The sequence below is a fragment of the Lycium barbarum genome, chromosome 11 (genome assembly GCF_019175385.1).
Source record: "Lycium barbarum isolate Lr01 chromosome 11, ASM1917538v2, whole genome shotgun sequence".
Classification (NCBI taxonomy): domain Eukaryota; kingdom Viridiplantae; phylum Streptophyta; class Magnoliopsida; order Solanales; family Solanaceae; genus Lycium; species Lycium barbarum.
The window spans coordinates 4,071,842-4,095,141 of NC_083347.1; the positions used below are offsets into that span (position 1 = coordinate 4,071,842).

Consider the following 23,300-nt stretch of genomic DNA (forward strand, 5'->3'; position numbering starts at 1 on the left):
TAATGCATAAAAGTTTGAAGTACCACACAAAATAGCAGACATAGGAACTTGATATATGCATGTGCAACTTTCTTTCCCAAAAACCAAAATATCATACAATATTTTCCCTATCCTTGTTGTTCATATGCCTGAGTCAGCTATCAGCTATAGTAGATTTACAATGCTTGATTCCTTTTGAATAAAGAACAATCACAAAATCATCTTTCTAGCATCTATACCCATCCCCCACAAAATAAAAGACAAAAGAGGCAAAGGGTCCTAAGCTGAGCTAAATGTTTACCTGTTCCACTACAGTCAGATTCCACTACTTCAGAAAGCCAAAAGAAGTTCCAACTGATTTACATGAATCTGGAGAAGTCATTAGCAAAAATAACTGATCTATGAAGTACAAAAATTGTACTAAAGCATGGCGTTGCACTTGTAAAAGGAACCAAAAACTCATAGCCAGCAATCTGTCAGATCCACAGTTAATGCTTGCAAGCTAACTGCTTGTTGGAGACTGCATCACATAAAAATGTCATTATCAGGTTTACACACCAGCTTAAATGCTCTGTAACAGTCTATGACTCGTAAATGCAATACTGCAGCACTACCAAGTGTCTGGAAGCAGCAGCCATCATGTTGGGTCCAGCCCCTATTTTGAAGAAGAAAACATCTCCCTTATTTTAAGGAAGAAAACATCCCCCTTGATTTGAGGAAGAAAACATATTCTTTGTATTTGGCAAATTGTCAAGTGCTTGCTTGAGTCACTAATGACATCAATAGGTTCATTTCATCTCTATAAATAGGGAAGCTTTCTATCATTTGTAGACACACTAAAAATCTCATACAATACATCTGAGTGTGTAGTGATCTTTGGAGTATTTATACTCGTGACTACACAGTGTTAAAATTTCTTACTATAGTGATATTAGCTGCTCCTCTTGGAGGTGATTTTTTCCCTTATTCAGAAGGGTTTCCACGTAAAATCTTGGTGTCTTTATTGCTGCATTTTATTCTTACTGATTTAACCATAACTTAGTGTTCCGCGTTTATCACTAATACCGTGAATATTATTTTTGCGGGGCTATTTTATTCCCAACAAGTGGTATCAGAGCCAAGATTCTGTCTGAGTATGCTCTGTGGTTGCAGCACAGTCTGAACTTCCACATCAGAAAAGAATTACTTTGGTCTTCGAATAAAATAGTATTTGTATTTGTGATAAACGATGGAAGCCAACACTAGTAGAATGGTTACTTTGAGTGGCGTAAATTATGCCATTTGGAAGGGCAAAATGGAAGATTTGCTCTATGTCAAGAATTTTCATCAACCTGTCTTTGCAAATAAAAAGCCTGATAAGTGGAATTTATTGCATCGGCAGGTTTGCGGCTTTATTAGACAGTGGGTTGACGATAATGTGTTGAACCATATTTCTGGGGAGACATGCTCGGATCCTATGGGAGCATCTTGAAAGTTTGTATGCTCGGAAAACTGATAACAACAAGATGTTTCTGATAAAGTAAATGCTGGGTTTAAAATACCACGATGGTTCCGCAATGACAGATCATCTGAATATTTTTCAGGGGATCATGAACCAGTTATCTGCTATGGGCATTAATTTTGATGAAGAAATTTAAGGGTTGTTTCTACTTGGTTCCCTACCAGATTCTTGGAAAATCATTAGAACTTCATTATCAAATTCTGCTCCGGATGGTGTGATCTCTATGGATCTTGCCAAGAGCAGTCTTTTAAATGAAGAGATGAGAAGAAAATCTCAAGGTTTCTCCTCATCAGATGTCTTAGTGACCGACACTAGGGGCAGAGGCAAGAATCGTGGTTCTCAAAATAGAGAACATCATAGAAGCAAATCCAGAAGCAGACTTAAAGATATTGAGTGCTATCATTGCGGGAAGAAAGGGCACACAAAGAAGTTCTGCCGGATTTTGAAAAAAGAGAATAGAGAAAAGGAGGAAAAGAAAGAAGATGGCAATCATGTTGCCGCTGTCACTACAGAAGATCTTGTTACTGTCCTTGATGCGGATCTGATAAATATTGCTTGTGATGAGTCAAGCTGGGTTGTGGACAGTGGTGCCGCATCTCATGTGACATCAAGGAAGGAACTTTTCTCATCCTATACTCCGGGTGACTTTGGAACTTTGAGTATGGGTAATGAGACTGTATCTAGGGTGGCTGGTGTTGGAACGATTTGTTTGAAAACTAGTATTGGAACTAAACTAGTTTTAAACAATGTAAAGCATGCACCTGATGTTCATTTGCACTTGATCTTTGTTCGTGTTTTGGATGATGAGGGATATGTCAGTACCAATGGTGCTGGAAAGTGGAAGCTTACTAAAGGTTCCATGATTGTGGCTCGTGGCGAAAAGCGTCGTGGTCTATACTGAACTACGGCCTCTACCTGTGTTGATATGGTGAATGCAGTTGAGAGCAATAGCTCTTCAACGTTATGGCATAAGAGGCTTAGCCACATTAGCGAGAAAGGACTAAATGTTCTGGCCAAAAAGAAATTATTGTCAAATTTCGAAAGTGCTAAATTAGAAAAGTGTGAGCACTGCTTGGCTGGAAAACAAAATAGAGTTTTTTTCAAGTCTCATCCTCCTTCAAGAAAGACAGAGTTGCTTGAGTTGGTGCATTCAGATTTATGTGGTCCAATGAAGACAAGGACTTTGGGTGGTGCACTTTACTTCGCTACCTTTATTGATGATCGCTCAAGGAAACTTTGGGTCTACGTCTTAAAGACTAGAGACCAAGTGTTGGGTGTCTTTAAGCAGTTTCAGGTTTCAGTTGAAAGAGAAACTGGAAAGAAGCTGAAGTGTATTCGTACTGATAACGGTGGTGAATATTGTGGACCGTTTGACGAATACTGCAAGCAACAGGGTATCAGACAACACCAGAAGACTCCTCCTAAGACTCCTCAGCTTAATGGTTTAGCAGAGAGGATGAACAGGACCTTGATGGAAAGAGTTAGATGTTTGCTTTCTGAAGCAAAGTTGCCGAATTTCTTTTGGGGTGAGGCATTGTTGACCGCCGCACATGTTATTAATGCGGTTGCTTTGCAAAGTGATGTTCCAAACAGAGTTTGGTATGGCAAGGATGTCTCCTATGACCACTTGAAAGTGTTTGGTTGCAAAGCTTTTGTACATGTGCCTAAAGATGAGAGGTCAAAATTAACTGCCAAGACAAGGCAGTGCATCTTCATTGGTTATGGCCTTGATGAGTTTGGTTACAGGCTATATTATCCAATTGAAAAGAAGGTCGTGAGAAGCCGTGATGTTATCTTCGTGGAGGATCAAACCATTGAAGATATCAACAAAGCAGAGAAGATAAAATCTTCAAGTTCTGAAGGTTTAGTTAATCTTGATCAAGTCCCTCATACAAATGTTGATGACGTTAGTGGGCTCAATGACGATGGTGATGCCCAGAATCATGTTCCAGATCAGCATGTTAATGATGATAACGATGCTCCTACTCATGAAGTCGTGGATGAGTCAGATATTCCACTTAGAAGGTCCACTAGACAACATGTTCCTTCTTCCCGTTATTCACCTAATGAGTATGTATTACTCACTGATGGGGGAGAACCTGAATGTTATGAGGAGGCCATGGAAGATGAGCACAAGGATCAATGGATTGAAGCCATGCAAGATGAGATGAAATCTCTGCATGAGAACCATACTTTTGAGTTGGTGAAATTGCCTAAGGGCATGAGAGCTTTGAAGAACAAGTGGGTGTTCAAAGTTAAAGATGAAGAACACAGCTTGAAGCCCAGATACAAAGCTAGATTGGTTGTTAAGGGATTTGGTCAAAGGAAAGGTATTGACTTTGACAAAATATTTTCTCCTGTCGTGAAAATGTCCTCCATTCGGACAGTTCTTGGTTTAACTGCTAGTCTTGATTTGGAGATTAAGCAGATGGATGTGAAGACTGCTTTTCTTCACAGTGACTTAGAAGAGGAGATCTATACGGAACAACCTGAGGGCTTCAAGTCAAAAGGTAAAGAAAATCTTGTATGCAAACTTAAAAAGAGTCTATATGGATTGAAGCAGGCTCTCAGACAGTGGTACAAGAAGTTTGAGTCTTTTATGGGGGAGCAAGGCTACAAGAAGACTTCTTCAGATCAGTGTGTGTTTGTACAAAGATTTTCTGATGATGACTTTATCATCCTCCTGCTATATGTGGATGATATGTTGATTATAGGCAAGAATGCTACCAAGATTGACGAGTTGAAGAAACAGTTGAGTAAGTCTTTTGCAATGAAAGACTTGGGTCATGCTAAGCAGATTTTGGGCATGAGAATCACTCGTTCAAGAGATAAAAAGAAGCTTTATTTGTCGCAGAAAAAGTATATAGAACGTGTACTGGAGCGCTTCAATATGAAGAATGCTAAGTGGGTTAGCACACCTCTTCCTGGTCATCTGAAACTGAGCAAAGAGATGTGTCCTACAACAACGGAAGAAAAAGAGAGAATGGCCAAGATTCCTTATTCCTCTGCCGTCGGAAGTTTGATGTATGCAATGGTATGCACTCGACCAGATATTGCTCATGCAGTCGATGTTGTTAGCAGATTTCTCGAAAATCCAGGGAAAAAGCATTGGGAAGCTGTGAAGTGGATACTCAGGTATCTAAGAGGAAGCTCAGATGAATGCTTGTGTTTTGGAGGATCAAATCCAATTTTGAAGGGCTATACAGATTCGGATATGGCAGGTGACCTTGATAACAGAAAATCCACTACTGGATATCTGTTTACTTTTACAGGGGGAGCTATATCATGGCAGTCGAAGTTGCAGAAGTGGGTCGCACTGTCTACAACTGAAGCGGAGTATATTGCGGCTACTGAAGCTGGCAAGGAGATGATATGGCTCAAGAGATTTCTTCAAGAACTTGGATTGCAGCAAATGGAGTATGCTGTCTATTGTGACAGTCAGAGTGCAATACACTTGAGCAAGAACTCCATGTACCATGCGAGAACAAAACACATTGATGTCAGATATCATTGGATTCGTGAACAAGTGGAGAACGAATCATTTCAGGTCAAGAAGATTCACACGAATGAAAATCCTGCAGATATGATGACCAAGGTGGTTCCCAAAGAAAAGCTTGAGCTTTGTATAAAGCTCACTGGTATGAATTCTACCTGAGAAGACTGAGATACCTCCTTCAGGTGTATGGGTCTGGAGGGGGAGATTTGTTAGGACCAGCCCCTATTTTGAGGAAGAAAACATCTCCCTTGATTTGAGGAAGAAAACATATTCTTTGTATTTGGCAAATTGTCAAGTGCTTGCTTGAGTCACTAATGACATCAATAGGTTCATTTCATCCCTATAAATAAGGAAGCTTTCTATCATTTGTAGACACACCAAAAATCTCAAACAATACATCTGAGTGAGAGCAAAGTGAGATATACCATAGACTGTGTAAGAAAATAGTCTGTGAAGAAAAATAGAGTTTGAATGATATTGTAGTGAGGTGAGAAAAATCAAAAGAGTGTTTTTTCTTTTTGAGTGTGTAGTGGTCTTTGGAGTATTTATACTCGTGACTACACAGTGTTAAAATTCCTTACTATAGTGATATCAGCTGCTCCTTTTGGTCGTGATTTTTTCCCTTATTCAGAAGGGTTTCCACGTAAAATCTTGGTGTCATTATTGCTGCATTTTATTCTTGCTGATTTAACCATAACTTAGTGTTCCGCGTTTATCACTAATACCGTGAATATTATTTTTGCGGGGCTATTTTATTCGCAACACATCAGATGATCGAATTGTCAACTAATTTCATTTTTAAGCGAGCACAAGACTTTAACTACTGTAATCTTGCAGAGCAAACATGAGTTTGATATCGAAATATGTGATGTTACTTAGTACATCAAGAAGTTTAAGTGCAACATGAAACTCTTCAAAGTCCAAGTTAAATAATAATAATAATAATAATAATAATAATAATAATAATAATAATACATACATACATACATACATACATACATACATACATACTTAAATTGAGGAAAATCTTGGCCAGCTGAAAGAGAAGAAAAATCAAATTTCAACAGGCCCAAGTAGATTTGCATATTGAAATCACTCTTGCCGCCTTTAGCTCCTTGAGGAAAGAAGAAATTCTTTGATGTTTCCCGTCATAAAAGTCCAAAGAGGTTCTAGTTCAACAATTTCTTAGCAACACTGCTTTTTAAAATAAGAAACTCCGTGAATGTGCATCCTAAGTCCTAACTAGAGAAACCAGATATTCAATAAGAGATTACCACTCCCATTTAACCATGTTATAATAATGGTAGTCTAATTTAATACAGAGTCTCATGTGCAGAAGTTCAGTTAAGCTGCTGAAAGATGGAAGTTGATGGAACAATTGGGTCTGGATATAGTTGTCCAGTCAAACCTTAACCAACGCGGTGAGCTTTTAGTGCAAGCATGCGTAAATCTTTAAAATACAATATAAAGAGACATTTTCATTTGGTGACCATGGATACACAAAATTAGGAGTGTTATAATAATGGTAGTCTAATTTAATACATAGTCTCATGTGCAGAAGTTCAGTTAAGGTGCTGAAAGATGGAACAATTGGGTCTGGATATAGTTGTCCAGTCAAACCTTAACCAACACAGTGAGCTTTTAGTGCAAGCATGCGTAAATCTTTTTATACAATATAAAGAGACATTTTCATTTGGTGACCATAGATACAAAAAAAATTAGGAATAAGTGAGAGATCTTATTTTGAGCTGGATAGCAACTAAAAAAAGTATTATAAATGAACTTTGAAATGTCGATTAATAGGACAACATATGTGTACTTCTATGTGGTTTTCAAGCACTAGGTACTAAGTTAAATCAACTCCATGATAGATGTACTTCTATGCTATTCTGAAACATGCATAACCTTTCCTCTTTTTGTATTCCCGACTTATAACTAGCTCCTTGCAACTTGCAAGTAACTCATGTATAGTCCACGGAAGACTGACCATCTAACAATGACGAAATATTAAGCATTCTTCATGCTTGCTTAGTAAAACTCAAGTTCATATCTCAAAGGGAAGAATCTGATATTTAAACTCATTACCGTACTCAGCAGTCTGATTCAGATACTTAGCTAGTAAATTGAATGATGAACCAAAGCAGAAGGGATAAAACAGATGCCACAGTTTTGCATAGAAAGAAAAATAACACGAAAAAGCTAACTAGCTTCTTGATGGAAAAGGAACTCACATGTAAAAGCTGGTTTTACATAAACTTGATAGCACAAGACACTGATCCTCCATGCCGACTCTGCAGTTGATCTTTAACTTCCTTTTGCTTCTTTGGATCTCCAAAAGGTCTCTTTGAACAAACTATGTTCAGCTCCTCCAAAACTATTGCAATTTCCAGCAAATTTCTTAAAAAAGATATTTCTGTATCATTACCATGAAAATTGCTGTATTTCACTGTCTTGAGACTAGACAAGAAACAGGGTGGTACAGATCTCAGGTTCCAGTCATCTTCACAAAGGTGCATGCAGGGTTCAAGTCCCTGAATGGAAAGAAAAATGAGAAATAGGAAAGAACTCATGTGACTTGAAAAGAATTTATAAACAAGTCCACAATGCCAAAGGTTCTACTTCTACCTCAGAAAAATGAAGCGATTCCAACTTTGGCAGACATTGAAGCAGTTCCTTCAATGGTCCAATGGTATGATTTTCAAGTTCCATACTCAACTCCAAATGCGTCAAGTTATAAAATATTGGAAGTCGGTCTTTCCCTATTTCTGCGATGAAGAGAGACTTTGCCAAGCAACAAGTGGGATCACAGAAAGGAAAAAAAAAAAATCAGTACTGCATATTTAGACATTCAACATTCTAGACTGTGAGGTTCTATAACTAATTTCCATCCTGTTAGTAATTACCTCAATAGCTCTGCTAGATATTCTTGCAGCGCTAATCTTGCGCAGCCCTCTAAAGAGCTTAACAGCACGAAAAGCAATTTGATTTCGCTTCTCATACAGAATGGGTATGTGAATTGATGCATTGACTGAGGGGGATATATTATACAAACATATCTCATTTGAGAGATAACCACTGTACTTAAGGAAACTAAGACTTGCCGCATCAATCTTGATTTTGCAGCCATTTAGATCATCGGTGGAGCCAAAGAAAGGTAAATCATCGATTATCAAACTGTTTAATGAAGAGATCGAAATCGCAACTTGCTTCAAGTTCATCCATTCACAATCTAATATAGCCAACTCTCGAAGCATAGGGCAGCCAGAAAACAGCCTCTGGGTTGAGCTATCATCCCGAAATGTGACAAGACATAGGTGCAAGGTTTTAAGTAAAGGAAAATAAGTAGTAGAAGGTAGTTCCAGAACACAATTCATTTCAAGTTTTAGAGAAGTAAGTGTCTTGCTACTGAAAACACATTGAGGCAACATAAAAGGTTCTTCCACAAAAAGACAAAGATCAAGATCTTGAACATTATGCCTAATAACAGCTGCAAGCCATGAACAAACATGAGAGGCACTGAAGCAGACACGGCAGGAAAGGCGAAACTTTTTTATGTCTGATTGTTCTCGGAGTTGAAGAACTCTGTGGACAAAGTGCATGAAACAAGTGACCTTCATCGGATAACCAAAAACCCCACTTGAGTAAAGAAATGAATCATCAAAGTCAATGTTTTCAATACAAGTCCAAAGATTCTTCCACCTTGTTGATAGTATACATGTCCCCACAACATCTCTGGTAGGAAGACATGAAAGAATGTGAAGAAGAATGGAATCAGGTAAATTGCTGATCTCATCTTCTCCAACATCAGTGTTATGCACTTCCAAAGCATTCTTCCGTTTGAAGCTGCTAATTGTGTGCCACCCACTACCTGGGCAGGGAAAAAAGCAATTAGTAGGTTGAACTTAGCAGTAAAGAAGTAGAAATGGACAAACATCTATACAAGTTGAAGCATAAGATTCTCGTATGCTAACGTGTTCTAGCCAAATTAAAGAAGACTTGGATCTCTAACACCATAAATGATTTATTTAGCGCGTAACAATCAAAGTACTTACAAGTTCGTAGAGACATCCAAATCCTACCTTACATGAAAAATTAGACGAATCCATAATCAGCCTAATGCATTAGAAGTCTCACTAATGAATTATGCCCTTCAAATGAAATTGACCCTCTATCCCAACAGAAGAAGGAAATAATATGGTTGATACGTCATAATATTGACATTAAAAGAAACCCACTTGGCCATTGTTCGGCCGAGCTTAGGGGTAGATCAATCGATCCAAGACTTCAGCTGAGACAAAGACCAGTTCAGCCGAGCCGAGTATCAATTCAGCCCAAACAATGAGACAAAGGCCAGTTCAACCGAGTTGAACACAAAACCTCCGTACCTACGTGAGCCAATCAACTGGATAACGATTTTGGTCTTAACTATGACAGGTTAAGCTTAAAACGGGTCTGAGTCAATTACATTAGCATGAACTAAGTCCAAGGAGTTATGCTTGAGAAGCAATCAAGGTCCAAGTTTCCGTGGAAGAAATTACTGTACTTGACCAAGTCCAAAGAAACTTACAGGCAAAGGATCTAGTTAGTAACCAACTTCCCAAGGAATGAGGAACAAGGAACAAACCAATTACTTGATACAATAACTATCAACTATCCCCATAATATGTGGGCATGATTCACTTATACAAAACTTAAGGAGCAAGTATAGAAGAATATGAAAAAAATAGTTAGTGTAGCATAATTTCCATTGAATATACAAATGACAACTACTTTTACAGTAGGTAATCAGGCATCCAACACAACACATCCACCAACTCTAGTTATCCTTTTTTGTCAATTCAATTCAATACAGTTTACTTTAGCTCAATTATCGTTTTCATATTATATCCAGGTTTTACAACTTTTTAAGCTTTCCTGAAAGTTAAGTTCATTCCCTTAACAACGTCAATTTGCTTCTACACAAGTGTTGGAACTTTCACTTGGTAGTATTTACCATTAAGAACTCTATTAGAGTTTCAGGAAATAGGTCATTGTCACTCATGAGCTATTTTTTTTTTTTTAGGGTTGAGTTAAACCTAAGATGATTTTCTTGTCAGTTTGTCTAATAAAATGTCACATTTCTTTTCAACTCATGGATTTTACCTTTTACTCCCTCACTTTCTTTTCAGTTTGTCTAATAAAATGTCACATTTCTTTATTTAAAAATAATTCTTACAGCATAAATTTTCAAAAAAAAATTCTTTTCTTATTAAACTCCATGGATTAATATAAATTGAGACAGAGGAAGTAGGTTATAAGCTATTTTAAAAAACTCAATCGAAACACCCTCGAAATCAAGAAGAGTAATATGAGGAAATGGAACATTAAGAAGGCAGTTAATAAAGGGAGAACTTACTAGTGATCATATTTGAGGAAAGATAAGTTAAGCAAAAAGCAGAGAGCGCTATGGGCTTTGTTACCGGCGAAATTTGGTCATCGGACAAGTAGTGAATATGGCAATATCTGACTCGGGTCGTGTGTGTATATAAGTAGTAAATAAAAGCAGCCAGTAGCAATGATGGGAAGCACGAGCTTGTCACGTGACCCCAAAATCGTGTGTTGTCAAATCGCAAATCCTACTTTCTACGTTTGGATGGAGCGGATTTGGTATTCGTTTTCTTTTTTTGTTTTTTGGGTTTAGTTTTTGTCAAATTTAAGGCCCGTTTATTCATAGATACTAAAAAAAAAAAAAAAAAAAAAATGGAATTTTGGAGTTAGAGTTGTATTTGGCTATAATCTTTTAAATTGTAATTTTTGGTGATATGTAGTTGTAAAAAAGTGAAAAAAAATGATTTTTTTTTTTGAAAAATAAGTTTTTTGAGTTTTTGGTATTCCGGAATATAACTTCAAGTTGTATTCGAAATTTTCATGGTCAAACGCTGATTTTGGAAAAATGTGAAAAAAAAATCCGGAATATAGTGAATAATTCTTACGGCCAAACGGGGGCTGAGTTTCATGTTTGGATTTAAGACCCGTTTGGCCAAAATAATTATTCGCTTTTTGGGAATTTTTTTCATTTTATTTGAAAATTAGCGTTTGGTCATGAAAATTTCAAACAGCTAAAACCCCATTTTTTTTTTCACTTTCAATGAATTCAAACAACCAACTATTTTTTGCAAAAACTATAACCAAACACAACTCCAACTTGAAATTCTAAATAAAGTTAAAAAATATTTGCCTTTCATAGCCAAAGGCCTACTAGTTTTTCTCAAACTTCCATGTTTGGATTTAGTTTGGGAAATTCGCAGAATTGCCCTTCTTTTGGGGTGGTCTTTAAATTTTGCCCCTCATATTTGCGCTCTTTAAATTTTACCCCTCATATTTGTGGTCTTTAAGTTTTGCCCTTAGCTTGAATATCTGAGGTTCTGGGTTCGAACCCCCGCTCAGGCATAAAATAAAAAAATAATTTCGCAAGGCAGGCCCGGAGGGAGTGTATGCCGGATCCGGCATAAAGTCCTTAAGGAAAAACTAAAGTTATGCCGGAGGGGGCGTAACTTTTCCTCAAGGCATAATTTAGTTATGCCTTATGGGGCAAAAATTTTCCTTAAGGAACTATGTCTTATGGAGCAGACTTTTAATTAAGGCATAACCAAAAGTATGCCTCATAAGGTAAAACTTTTCCTTAAGGCAAACTTTTAGTTATGCCTTAAGGAAAAGTTCCGCCTTATAGGGCATACTTTTAATTATATTTTATGGGGCACACTTTTAATTAAGGCATAACTAAAAGTATGCCCCATAAGGCGGAACTTTTCCTTAAGGCATAATTAAAAGTTTACCTTGAAAAGTAAAATAAAAATAAAAATATATGTCTCAAGGCAAAGTCTGTCCCCTCCGGCATAACTTTAGTTTTTCCTTAAGGATTGTATGCCGGATCCGGCATAAAGTCCTTAAGAAAAAACTAAAGTTATGCCGGAGGGGGCATAACTTTTCCTCAAGGCATAGTTTAGTTATGTCTTATGGGGCAAAACTTTTCCTAAGGAACTATGTCTTATGGGGAAGACTTTTAAGTAAGGCATAACGCCTTATAAGGCAGAACTTTTCCTTAAGGCAAACTTTTAATTATGTCTTAAGGAAAAGTTCCGCCTTATGGGGCATACTTTTAGTTATATTTTATGGGGCACACTTTTAGTTAAAGCATAACTAAAAGTATGCCCATAAGGCGGAACTTTTCCTTAAGGCATAATTAAAAGTTTGCCTTGAAAAGTAAAATAATATATATATATATATATATATATATATATATATATATATATATATATATATATATATATATATATATATATATATATATGTCTCAAGGCAAAGTCTACCCCCTCCGGCATAACTTTAGTTTTTCCTTAAGGATTGTATGCCGGATCCGGCATACACTCCCCCCAGCCCTGCCTTGCAAAATTATTTTTTTATTTTATGCCTGAGCGAGGGTTCGAACCCAGAACCTCAGGTATCCAAGAGAAGGGCAAAACTTAAAGAACACAAATATGAGGGGCAAAATTTAAAGACCACCCCAAAAGAAGGGCAATCCGTGCAAAAAAATGATTTAGTTTTCTGATATAAAAGGGACCTTGATATGAGAGTGTGGCGGTCGAAGATTAAGGTAGAAGATTAATAGGTAGTCGAGCGTCGTTCTTTTCCATTCGTAGAGTACATACTAACTTTTATCCTTGGATACTTAAGAGTTTTGTCAACACGCAAAATAAATTTACTAATGTGAGAAATTTGAATAAGAATGATTTTGATTTATTTTTTTGTTGATTAGTTAATTCAAAATTTAAATTATTTGCTCGCAACATCAAAGGAAAAACATATTTTTTATTAATTCAAATTCTTGATATTATTTCATCCCAAATTTTAGATAATTGACTGTTATTTTGATTTTAGTCCATCAGAATTTCATAAAATCTTTTTACATGAAAATTGTTCTATTTAAAATCAAATCGCTTATATCCAAAAGTAAACTCTTACTCTTTTAGTCATATGAACAATTTTTAAATATTTTATTGCATCCTATTAGTTGTGGCAACTTCAAAAATAATTTTACTAATAACATGAATGTGTAAACGATTGAATTGAATTCTTTTGAACTGAATTTTTTTTAATTCAAAAACTTATTGGAGCATGTCGAATTTTATTTATTTAAGTGAAATTAATAGTTAATCTAGTAAGACTTGTATTTTCAAAAGGTAAAAGAATCATCATCATTTAGTTTTGAATCTATGTGTTTGCCTTTGATTCCCCTGAAATCCTGGACTCTCGATGTTAAAGTGTCTCCTCCAATTTAATCTCGGTTCGTAGTAAAGAGACAAACTCTTTTTAAAAACAATCATTGCAAACTTTTTGGTCCTTACCCTCATTGGTTGTTTGATTGTTAGCTAAAATTATCCCGAGATTATAATGCCGAAATTAATTTATTCTGTATTTTGGGATCATTTTATCCCATCTAGGAGATGGGATAAAATAATTTCAGGATAAGTGGAATAAGAAGAGATATCCCAACTTATACCATGAGATTCATTTTATACTTTATTTGGTACAACTTACAAAGTATAAATTTATTTCAGGATAAATTTATACCTTCTACCAAACATGGTACAAAAATAAGTGCTGGAATATCCCAGCTTATACCATGCACCAAACGACCCCTTACTGATCTATAGGGTCTTTCAGAGAATTAGATATACAGAGGAAACAATCAATAAAGTATTAATAAATATTAAAACAAAGAAAAATTTTATTACTTAAAATTTAGTTAATTTCAAAGTCCTAAATATAGCGTAGTAATTAAATGACTATTTTATCTAGTGTGAAATCTAGTTTTAAAAGACAAAAAAGACGAATACTAAGGACCTTCATGCTTTATAATTGAAATTAGTATTTTGGTTGAAAAATAAATTGGAGCAAGATTTTGCACAAAGGCTTTAGAAGAACCAATCAATCATAAACAACGTCAACATATAGGAGTGTGAATAATAACTTATTATTTTGGTTAAAAAACACAAGTCTTCTCCGGCAGATAAATTAGAACAAAATTCTTGCACAAAATTACGGTTTTAGAAAAAGCAATCATAAACGTCACAAGTAGGAAAAAACGTCCAATGGACAACTAATAAATTTTGAGCTTTAGAAGATGAAATCCCAATGTCTCGTTGAACGTTTGATATTTGTAAACAAAGAAAACAAACAAGAAGACAAAAGGACAAAATTGCTTCAAGCAACTCTTGATTCCACGGCTTTAGCTCTAGTCAGTGAAGAAAATTGTGTTCTACGAATTAACATTAGGGTTGGACATAAATATCGAAAACCGAAAATTGGACCGAACCTAACTAAATTTTAAAAAATCAAAATCGAAAGAATCAAACCGAACTGAACTAGTTTGGTTCGGTGTTCGATGTCCACCTTCAAAAAATCGAAACCGAAATAGTCGAACCGAAGTTTGATAAAACCGAACGCACACGGAAATTAAATACATTATCCAAAAAAATCCAATTGTAACAAGCCCTCTTTTGCTTTTGTATTCCTAATTTTTCACTTCAAATGAGAAAATCAAATATCCTTAACAAAGTAAGGTGACTAGAATATGTCTTTAGGATTAATGTATGTCCTTTATGTGTTTTATTAGTTATTCTTACTGTATGTATATAACACCTAGTAATCCTATATCATGGTTATGGTTTTCTGTTCTTGTGTATCCGGTTTGTTTGATTTTGATTTCAATTTATCAGTTTTATTGCTTTTGAGAATATGAATTAGTGTAAATGAAATCGCTTCTAATATTATATCAAAAAAATAAAAATCGAACCGAACTTCAAAAAACCGAAACCGAAAGAACCAAACCAAATTAGTTGGGTTCGGTGTTCGATGTCCACCTTCAAAAAATCGAAACTGAAATAGCCGAACCGAAATTTCATAAAACTAAACCGAAAAACCGAACGCCCACCCCTAATTAACATAGCCATCCTTATGACATAATGAGATTGTGAATTTTTATGCAATTAAAATCCAGGAAATGGTATTTGTATTAAACTCTATACCATATTTGAGTTCTACTACTGATCTAATTAAGGTAATAACATCTGTTATTAATTACTTGTATGATATTATTTCGTATCTCCTTAATTAAAGATATTTTTGAATGTTGACATTAAAAGACTTCTATTTTCAGCACACTTCTTACCAAAATAGCGTATATTTTTTTCTTTATAAAATCATACATATTTAATATTTAAGTAAACGATTTTTTTGTCTATTATAGAGTCTTTTAATAAAGGGCAAAAAGTTCAATCAACATTTCTAAGACCCTTCATACTTTTAATATAGTATAGATATAGATAATGCATTATCCAGCTAAACTCCTAAACATATGTACCAGTACAAATCAAGAAAAAAAAAATCTTCCTAAAGATTAAAAAATTAAAAAAAAATTGCAACAAAAAGGAAAAATACTGGGCAAAAGTGTAATTTTGACAAACTACAATGATTAGGGTACTATGATACCACTACACCAGATGCGCCTTCATGTTACACCTGCTATGTTACGTTGTAATTATATAATTACGAAGTAACTCACTAAGTGTTTATCAATAGTTCTTTTTCTTGTTTAGTCAAAAGTGGGACGTGCACACTTTGGTAGATACAGAAATTTTTGATACTGCAGTTTGAGTATTGCAGTAGCTGATATGCATTTTATGAAATTCAGTATTTATCTTGGTGTTTAATATTTATAAATTCGTACCGAATATCGTACCAAAATATTTAATTGCATATGCAATTCATATATATAATATCATTAACAAGTATATAAAAAAGTATCAGAACAAAGCTACACATCTCACTTAGAGCCCGTTTGGATTGGCTTATAAGTTGCTTATAAGCTGTTTTCAGTTTTTTTGAGTGTTTGGCTGGTCAGCTTAAAGTCATTTTGTGCTTAAAATAAGCTCAAAAAAATAATTGGGCCCATTTGACTTAGCTTATCTAAAGCAGTTTATAAGCTGTTTGCTTATAAGCCAAAAAAAATAAGTTAGACTACCCAACTTATTTTTTTTAGCTTATAAGTTGTTTGCAGCTTATAGGCATAAGTCCATCTAAACAGGCTCTTAATGGCATTTTGTATCTAACAGAGGATTGACTAATGTTGTTTAGACCTTGTAACTTTGATTACTCTATCTTTATTTTGACTGAAATGTCATTTTTGTGTAATTGATTAACGAACGGAATTGTTTGCACCTTCTTTTGAATATTTTATAAAGACGATTAATGGTTATATTATCAAAAAAAATAAGATAGTTGTTATGGGGTAATTTTCACAAATAGCGTAATGTTATAAAGATGATTGTTGTTGTTATAGGTAAAATGTTATTATAGAGGATTGAGATATAACATGAAAAATCGATTTTGAAAATACTTAGCTGGTATAGAAATGTGATGTTATGTGGGTAGTACCGTAGTAGAGTTGTCGTTACACAAGGATGTTGTTAGAGAGATTGTTTTTCATCCAACTGTTACATTATTTTATATTATAAACATATGGAATATAAAAGTAACATTTGCATATTTACGGGATAAATATATTGCATAGAAAATATTTTTCAGTTGATACATGGTATATTTTTATTTACGGTATAATATATTTTTGCAAAATTGCCATGTGTATATATATATGATATAAATATATATTTCGAAAATACCAATGTAAATTTATGCTGTAAATATATTTTTGCAAAAATACCAAGTATATTTATGGTATAAAATATTTTCGAAAATACCATGCATATTTACGCTAATTCCTCCTTTTCTAGTGTTTTTTCGAAGAGGTTGCAGATCAGCTTTTTGGCATTTTCGTAGAAGCTTAACAACCATGGTTTGTTCTCTCACTTCTCCATTTTTTTTTTTTATTTTGCATGTGTTTTTTTATAATTATTTGGTTTAGACTCTGTTTAGGTGTTGTGATCAGAGTCATTTTTAAGTTTATTCGCCTCTTTTATGGTAAGTATTGGCTTGACTTGTTGATTGGTTATGTTTTGTGGAGTAACTGCAAATGACAGTGACTTAGGTGTGTCTTTATAGCCGAATTGCGGGCTAGTTTTAATTTACTGTTCGTTTTGAGGTTATTTTAAGAAATATACAGCTTTTGAAAATATTTGCGCCACATAGCCTAGTATACAATATTATACAACATTATATCTAGGGGAAAAACATTATACATAATATAACAACCTTGTATAAAATGTATGATAGTCTATAAAAAGTGTTTATACACAAATATGATGAAAATCGGGTGTTTATACACAAAGTATGATGGCGTAAATGGATTAAAAAATAGACATAGAGCGTGATTTTCCCTTTCAAGTAAGTGTAAATGGTATTAAGTTGAGAATGCTAGTTCCCTCTAATTTGCAAACATTGTAGAAACAGCTAGCGAAAGCCGAAATGGTTAGTGGTTCAAATTTGATATAGTTGTCACCTTTTAGAGATCAAACCGTCATCTTTTCTGTCGAATTTTCTTTAACTTGAGCTGCAGTTGTACTACCTTTTAAGTTATTGTTTCGTTAGCTATCTCTGGAACTAAGTGTTTATGCATTTTCCATTTTCAAAATTCGTTTATAAACTAAGATCAATTTATGCTACTACTCCATTATGTTCATGAAAACCCATTAAGATAATTAACTAAAGGGCTTTGCGTATATTACTGGCAACATATATGAATGCATAAGCCTTAATTAAATAACACCACATCTTTAGCAGTTTAGCTTTCCAGTTCTTGTAAACGATTTTGTCAGGTTCTTCCGTTCTAGTCCTCTACTTCTCTATTTTGTAGGATATCTATTGAGAGTAAACAGGAGAATGGACATGCTTAGGAGAAGAGGAACCAAGAGGGAGAAAGATGTGTGTGGTTCTTCCTGGGGGGTGGAAAAGGGAGGAAAAAGATTTTAGATAACTGACTGTTATTTTGATTTTAGTCCATCAGAATTTCATAAAATCTTTTTACATGAAAAATTGTTCTATTTAAAATCCAATCCCTTATATCCAAAAGTAAACTCTTACTCTTTTAGTAATATGAACAATTTTTAAATATTTTATTGTATCCTATTAGTTGTGGCAACTTCAAAAATAATTTTACTAATAACATGAATGTGTAAACGATTGAATTGAATTCTTTTGAACTGAATTTTTTTTAATTCAAAAACTTATTGGAGCATCTCGAATTTTATTTATTTAAGTGAAATTAATAGTTATCTAGTAAGACTTGTATTTTCAAAAGGTAAAAGAATCATCATCATTTAGTTTTGAATCTATGTGTTTGCCTTTGATTCCCCTGAAATCCTGAACTCTCGATGTTAAAGTGTCTCCAATTTAATCTCGGTTCCTAGTAAAGAGACAAACTCTTTAAAACAATCATTGCAATCTTTTTGGTCCTTACCCTTACTGATCTATAGGGTCTTTCAGAGAATTAGATATACAGAGGAAACAATCAATAAACTATTAATAAATATTAAAACAAAGAAAAAATTTATTACTTGGGGTCGTTTGGTGTGAACGATAAGCAAAAATAGTCCCGGGATAAAATTTTAGTGTCTCCTTATCCCATGTTTGGTTGAAATAAAAAACCGGAATTAGTTATCCCGGAATTGTAGGCTTATTTTATCCCACCTCCACAATAATTAATCCCTGGAAAACTTATTCCGGAATTAGTTATCATGAGATAAATTGTTTCCCAACCAAACGAGCTCTTAAAATTTAGTTAATTTCAAAGTCCTAAATATAGCGTAATAATTAAATGACTATTTTGTCTAGTGTGAAATCTAGTTTTAAAAGACAAAAAAGACGAATACTAAGGACCTTCATGCTTTATAATTGAAATTAGTATTTTGGTTGAAAAATAAATTGGAGTAAGATTTTGCACAAAAATTAAGGCTTTATAAGAACCAATCGATCATAAACAATGTCAACATACATGCAATAAGAGTGTGAATAATAACTTACTATTTTAGTTGAAAAACACAAGTCTTCTCTTGTAGATAAATTAGAGCAAGATTCCTACACAAAATTACGGTTTTAGAAGAAGCAATCGTAAACGTCACAAGTAGGAAAAAGCGTCCAATGGACAACAAATAAATTATGAGCTTTAGAAGATGAAATCCCAAGGTCTCGTCGAACGTTTGATATTTGTCAACAAAGAAAACAAACAAACAAACAAAAATTGCTTCAAGCAACTCTTGATTCCACGGCTTTAGTTCTAGTCATTGAAGAAAATTTTGTGTTCTACGAATTAACATAGCCATCCTTATAACATAATGAAATTATGAACTTTTATCCAATTAAAATTCAGGAAATGGTATTTGTATTAAACTGTATATCATATTTGAGTTCTACTACCTATCTAATTAAGGTAATAACATCTGTTATTAATTACTTGTATGATATTATTTTGTATTTCCTTAATTAAAGATATTTTTGAATGTTGACATTAAAAGACTTCTATTTTCAGCACACTTCTTACCAAAATAGCGTATATATTTTTTTTTTATAAAATTATACTTATTTAATATTTAAGAAAATAATAAATGACAATTTTGTCGAGTCTTTCAATAAAGGGCAAAAAGTCCAATTAACATTTCTAAGGCCCTTTGTGCTTTTAATATAGTATAGATAATGCATTATCCAGCTAAACTCCTAAACATATGTACAAGTACAACTGAAAAAAAAAATCTTCCTAAAGATTTAAAAAAAAAAAAAAAAAAGAAGATATTTGCAACAAAAAGGAAAAATACTGGACAAAAGTGTAATTTTTACAAACTAAAATAATTAGCTGCGCATCCAGGGAATCGAACCCTGGTCAGTACCGTGGGAGGGTACTATGATACCACTACACCAGATGCGCTTTGATGTTACGCCTGCTATGTTATATTGTAATTATATAATTACGAAGTAACTCACTAAGTGTGTCACCAATAGTTCTTTTCTTGTTTAGCCAAAAGTGGGACGTGCATACTTTGGTAGATACAGAAATTTTTGATACTGCGGTTTGAGTATTGCAGCAGTTGATATGCATTTTATGAAATTCAGTATTCATCTCGGTGTTTAATATTTATAAATTAGTACCGAATATCGTACTAAAATATTTAATTGCATATGCAATTCATATATATTATATCACTAACAAGTATATAAAAAAGTATCAGCAATTTTGTATCTAAAAGAGGATTGACTAATGTTGTTTAGAACTTGTAACTTTGATTACTCTATATTTATTTTGACTGAAATGTCATTTTTGTGTAATTCATTAACGAACGGAATTGTTTGCACGTTCTTTTGAATATTTTATAAAGATGATTAATGATTATATTATCAAAAAAAATAATATAGTTGTTATCGGGTAATTTTTACAAATAGCGTAATGTTATAAAAATGATTGTTGCTCTTATAGATAAAATGTTGTTATAGAGAAATAAGATATAACATGAAAAATTGATTCCGAAAATACTTAGCGGTTATAGAGAGGTGATGTTATGTGAGGTAGGAGAGGTGTCTTTATACGAAGATGTTGTTAGGGAGATTGTTTTCATCCAACTGTTACATTATTTTATATTATAAACTTAAGGAATATAAAAGTAACATTTGCATATTTATGGGATAAATATATTACACAGAAAATGTTTTTCAGTTAATACATGGCATAAATATATTTTTTGAAAATATATTTATATTTATGGTATAAATATATTTTTGCAAAATTACCATGTATATATATATATGATATAAATATATATTTCGAAAATACCAATTTAAATTTATGCTGTAAATATATTTTTGCAAAAATACCAAGTACATTTATGGTATAAAATATTTTCGAAAATACCATGCATATTTATGCTAATTTCTCCTTTTCTAGTGTTTTGTCGAAGATTTTGCAGATCAGCTTTGGCATTTTGGTAGAAGCTCAATAACCATGGTTTACAGGTTTGTTCTCCATTTTTTTTTTTTTTTGCTTGTGTTTTTTATAATTATTTGGTTTAGATTCTGTTTAGGTGCTGTGATCAGAGTCATTTTTAAGTTTATTCGACTCTTTTATGGTAAGTATTGGCTTGGCTTGTTGATTAGTTATGTTTTGTGGAGTAACTGCGAATGATAGTGACTTAGTTGTGTTTTTATAGCCGAATTGCGGACTAGTTTTAATTTACTGTTCGTTTTGAGGATATTTTAAGAAATATACAGCTTTTGAAAATATTTGCGCCACGTACTCCAGTATACAAATATTATACAACATCATACCTAGGGGAAAGCAATATACATAATGCAACAACCTTGTATAAAGTGTATAAAAAATGTTTATACACAAATATGTTGAAAATCGGGTTGTTTATACACAAAAGTATGAGCTACGTGGCGTAAATAGTTTAAAAAATAGACAGAGAGCGTAATTTTCCCTTTCAAGTCAGTGTAAATGGTATTAAGTTGAGAATGCTAGTTCCCTCTAATTTGCAGAAATTGTAGAAACAGCTAGCGAAAGCCGAAATGGTTAGTGGTTCAAATTTGATATAGTTGTCACCTTTAGAGATCAAACTGTCATCTTTTTTTGTTTATTTCTGTCGAATTTTCTTTAACTTGAACTGCAGTTGTACTACCTTTTAAGTTATTGTTTCGTTATCCATCTCTGGAACTAAGTGTTTTTGCATTTTCCATTTTCAAAATTCGTTTATAAACTAAGATCATTGTATGCTACTTGATGACGTATAGCATTTCATAGTTTTGATAATTTGACAAACGGGCAAAGGACCAAGTTCTCCATTAGGTCCCCTGGGAGCACTGCACGGGACTTAACAGCTGTAAAGCTGCTGCACTGTTTGGCAGAACTGCAGCAGCACAGCTGTATGTGTGTCCATGGTCACATGCTTCTGACATGCTCTCTCTATTGGTCTCATAGTTATACAACATGTTGAGCATTATTCAATTCAACACTTGAAAACCTAAAAAAGATTAGACTTATACAAGTGCAGCTGCCACAGTTCTCCTTGGCGCTTTCAAGAACAAGCTAAGACATATTTCAAGGACCAGATCTCAACAACGGAAGATGTTTTGAGTCCTGGAATTGTCTAGTCTTTATGATCTCTACATTGTAAACCTACACTTCTTTAAGAAGAGTTTCGTAGGTATTTTGTCTTTATCGAGCTTTTGTTGTAAACACTTGGCTAGAGTTAGTCATAGTGGTGTGAGGGTTCAACTAGAGTTAGCTGAATTAGTTTGGTGTTTGACTAGAGTTAGTCAAAGAAGGTACTTGCAATAGAGTTATTGTAAGGGGAGGGATTAGTGGTCTAATTTCTAGCTTGCAAAAGCTTGTAATCTGAAACATTGCTCAGTTTAGTGAAGTTGAAAATCCTACTGAGGTAGGTCGTGGTTTTTAGTCCCTTGAGCAAGGAGTTTTCCACGTAAATATCGTGTCTTGTTTATTTTCTGTTTTTCGCTTAAGGGAACTGATAAGGTACCTGGTACCTTATCTATTTTGGTGGACGCTTACTTTTTAACTACTCCATTATGTTCATGAAAAACCATTAAGATAATTAAATAAAGGGCTTTGCTTGTATTACTTGCAACATATATGAATATATAAGCCTTAATTAAATAACACCATATCTTTAGCTTTCCAATACCATCACATTGTTAGTTTTGTTCTTGTAATCGATTTTGTCAGGTTATTCCGTTCCAGTCCTCTACTTCTCTATATTGTAGGATATCTATTAAGAGTAAACAGGAGAATGGACATACTTAGGAGAAGAGGAACCGAGGGAGAAACATGTATAGTGCTTCTTCTTGGAGGGTGGAAAAGGGAGGAAAAGGATTTAGCTTGATTGCATGTTATGTTAGAGTAATTAGTCGTAGAGGTCAAAGATCACGAGTGAGAAGGAATTTTCACTCAGCATTCTACGGAATGTCTATGTGATTATCTGGTCGGCTAGTTAATATGATTAGAAATGTGAAATATCAGAACAAGTCAAATAGCTATCTGTGACCTGTATATGATGGAGGCTGCGATATTGTTTCTAAAGCTCAGGGCTCATAATCCATGGATAAGATGTCACATCTGCTTATAATCCATTGTTCTATCTGTGACCTATATATGATGGAGGCCGCAATATTGTTCCTAAAGCTCAGGGATCAGATGTGCGGCTTCTCCCCTCCCAGCTGCTGTAGTGTTTTTTTAGTTTCTCTAATATCTGAACAGTTTGCCGGGATAAAAGGGAAGGAGATTTGGGAAACCAGTTTAACTCTGGCATCTTCTGATTTCCCTCTTGT

The 23,300-nt window shown here is 34.0% G+C and overlaps 1 protein-coding gene and 1 non-coding gene across 2 annotated transcripts; both read right to left on the minus strand.

Moving 5' to 3' along the window:
* Positions 1-54: 54 nt before the first annotated feature.
* LOC132618490 (F-box protein At4g22280-like) lies at positions 55-10,602 on the minus strand. Its single transcript, XM_060333527.1, has 5 exons — positions 10,372-10,602; positions 7,880-8,844; positions 7,602-7,757; positions 7,208-7,507; positions 55-499 (listed from the first exon to the last, which is right to left on the minus strand). The coding sequence occupies exons 1-4, from the start codon at positions 10,379-10,381 to the stop codon at positions 7,223-7,225; spliced, it is 1,416 nt and encodes a 471-aa protein (XP_060189510.1). The 5' UTR covers positions 10,382-10,602; the 3' UTR covers positions 55-499; positions 7,208-7,222.
* A 9,217-nt stretch (positions 10,603-19,819) lies between these two features.
* On the minus strand, positions 19,820-19,890 carry TRNAG-CCC (transfer RNA glycine (anticodon CCC)). The gene has a single exon. It is a non-coding gene; the product is annotated as a tRNA-Gly (tRNA).
* Positions 19,891-23,300: the final 3,410 nt, after the last annotated feature.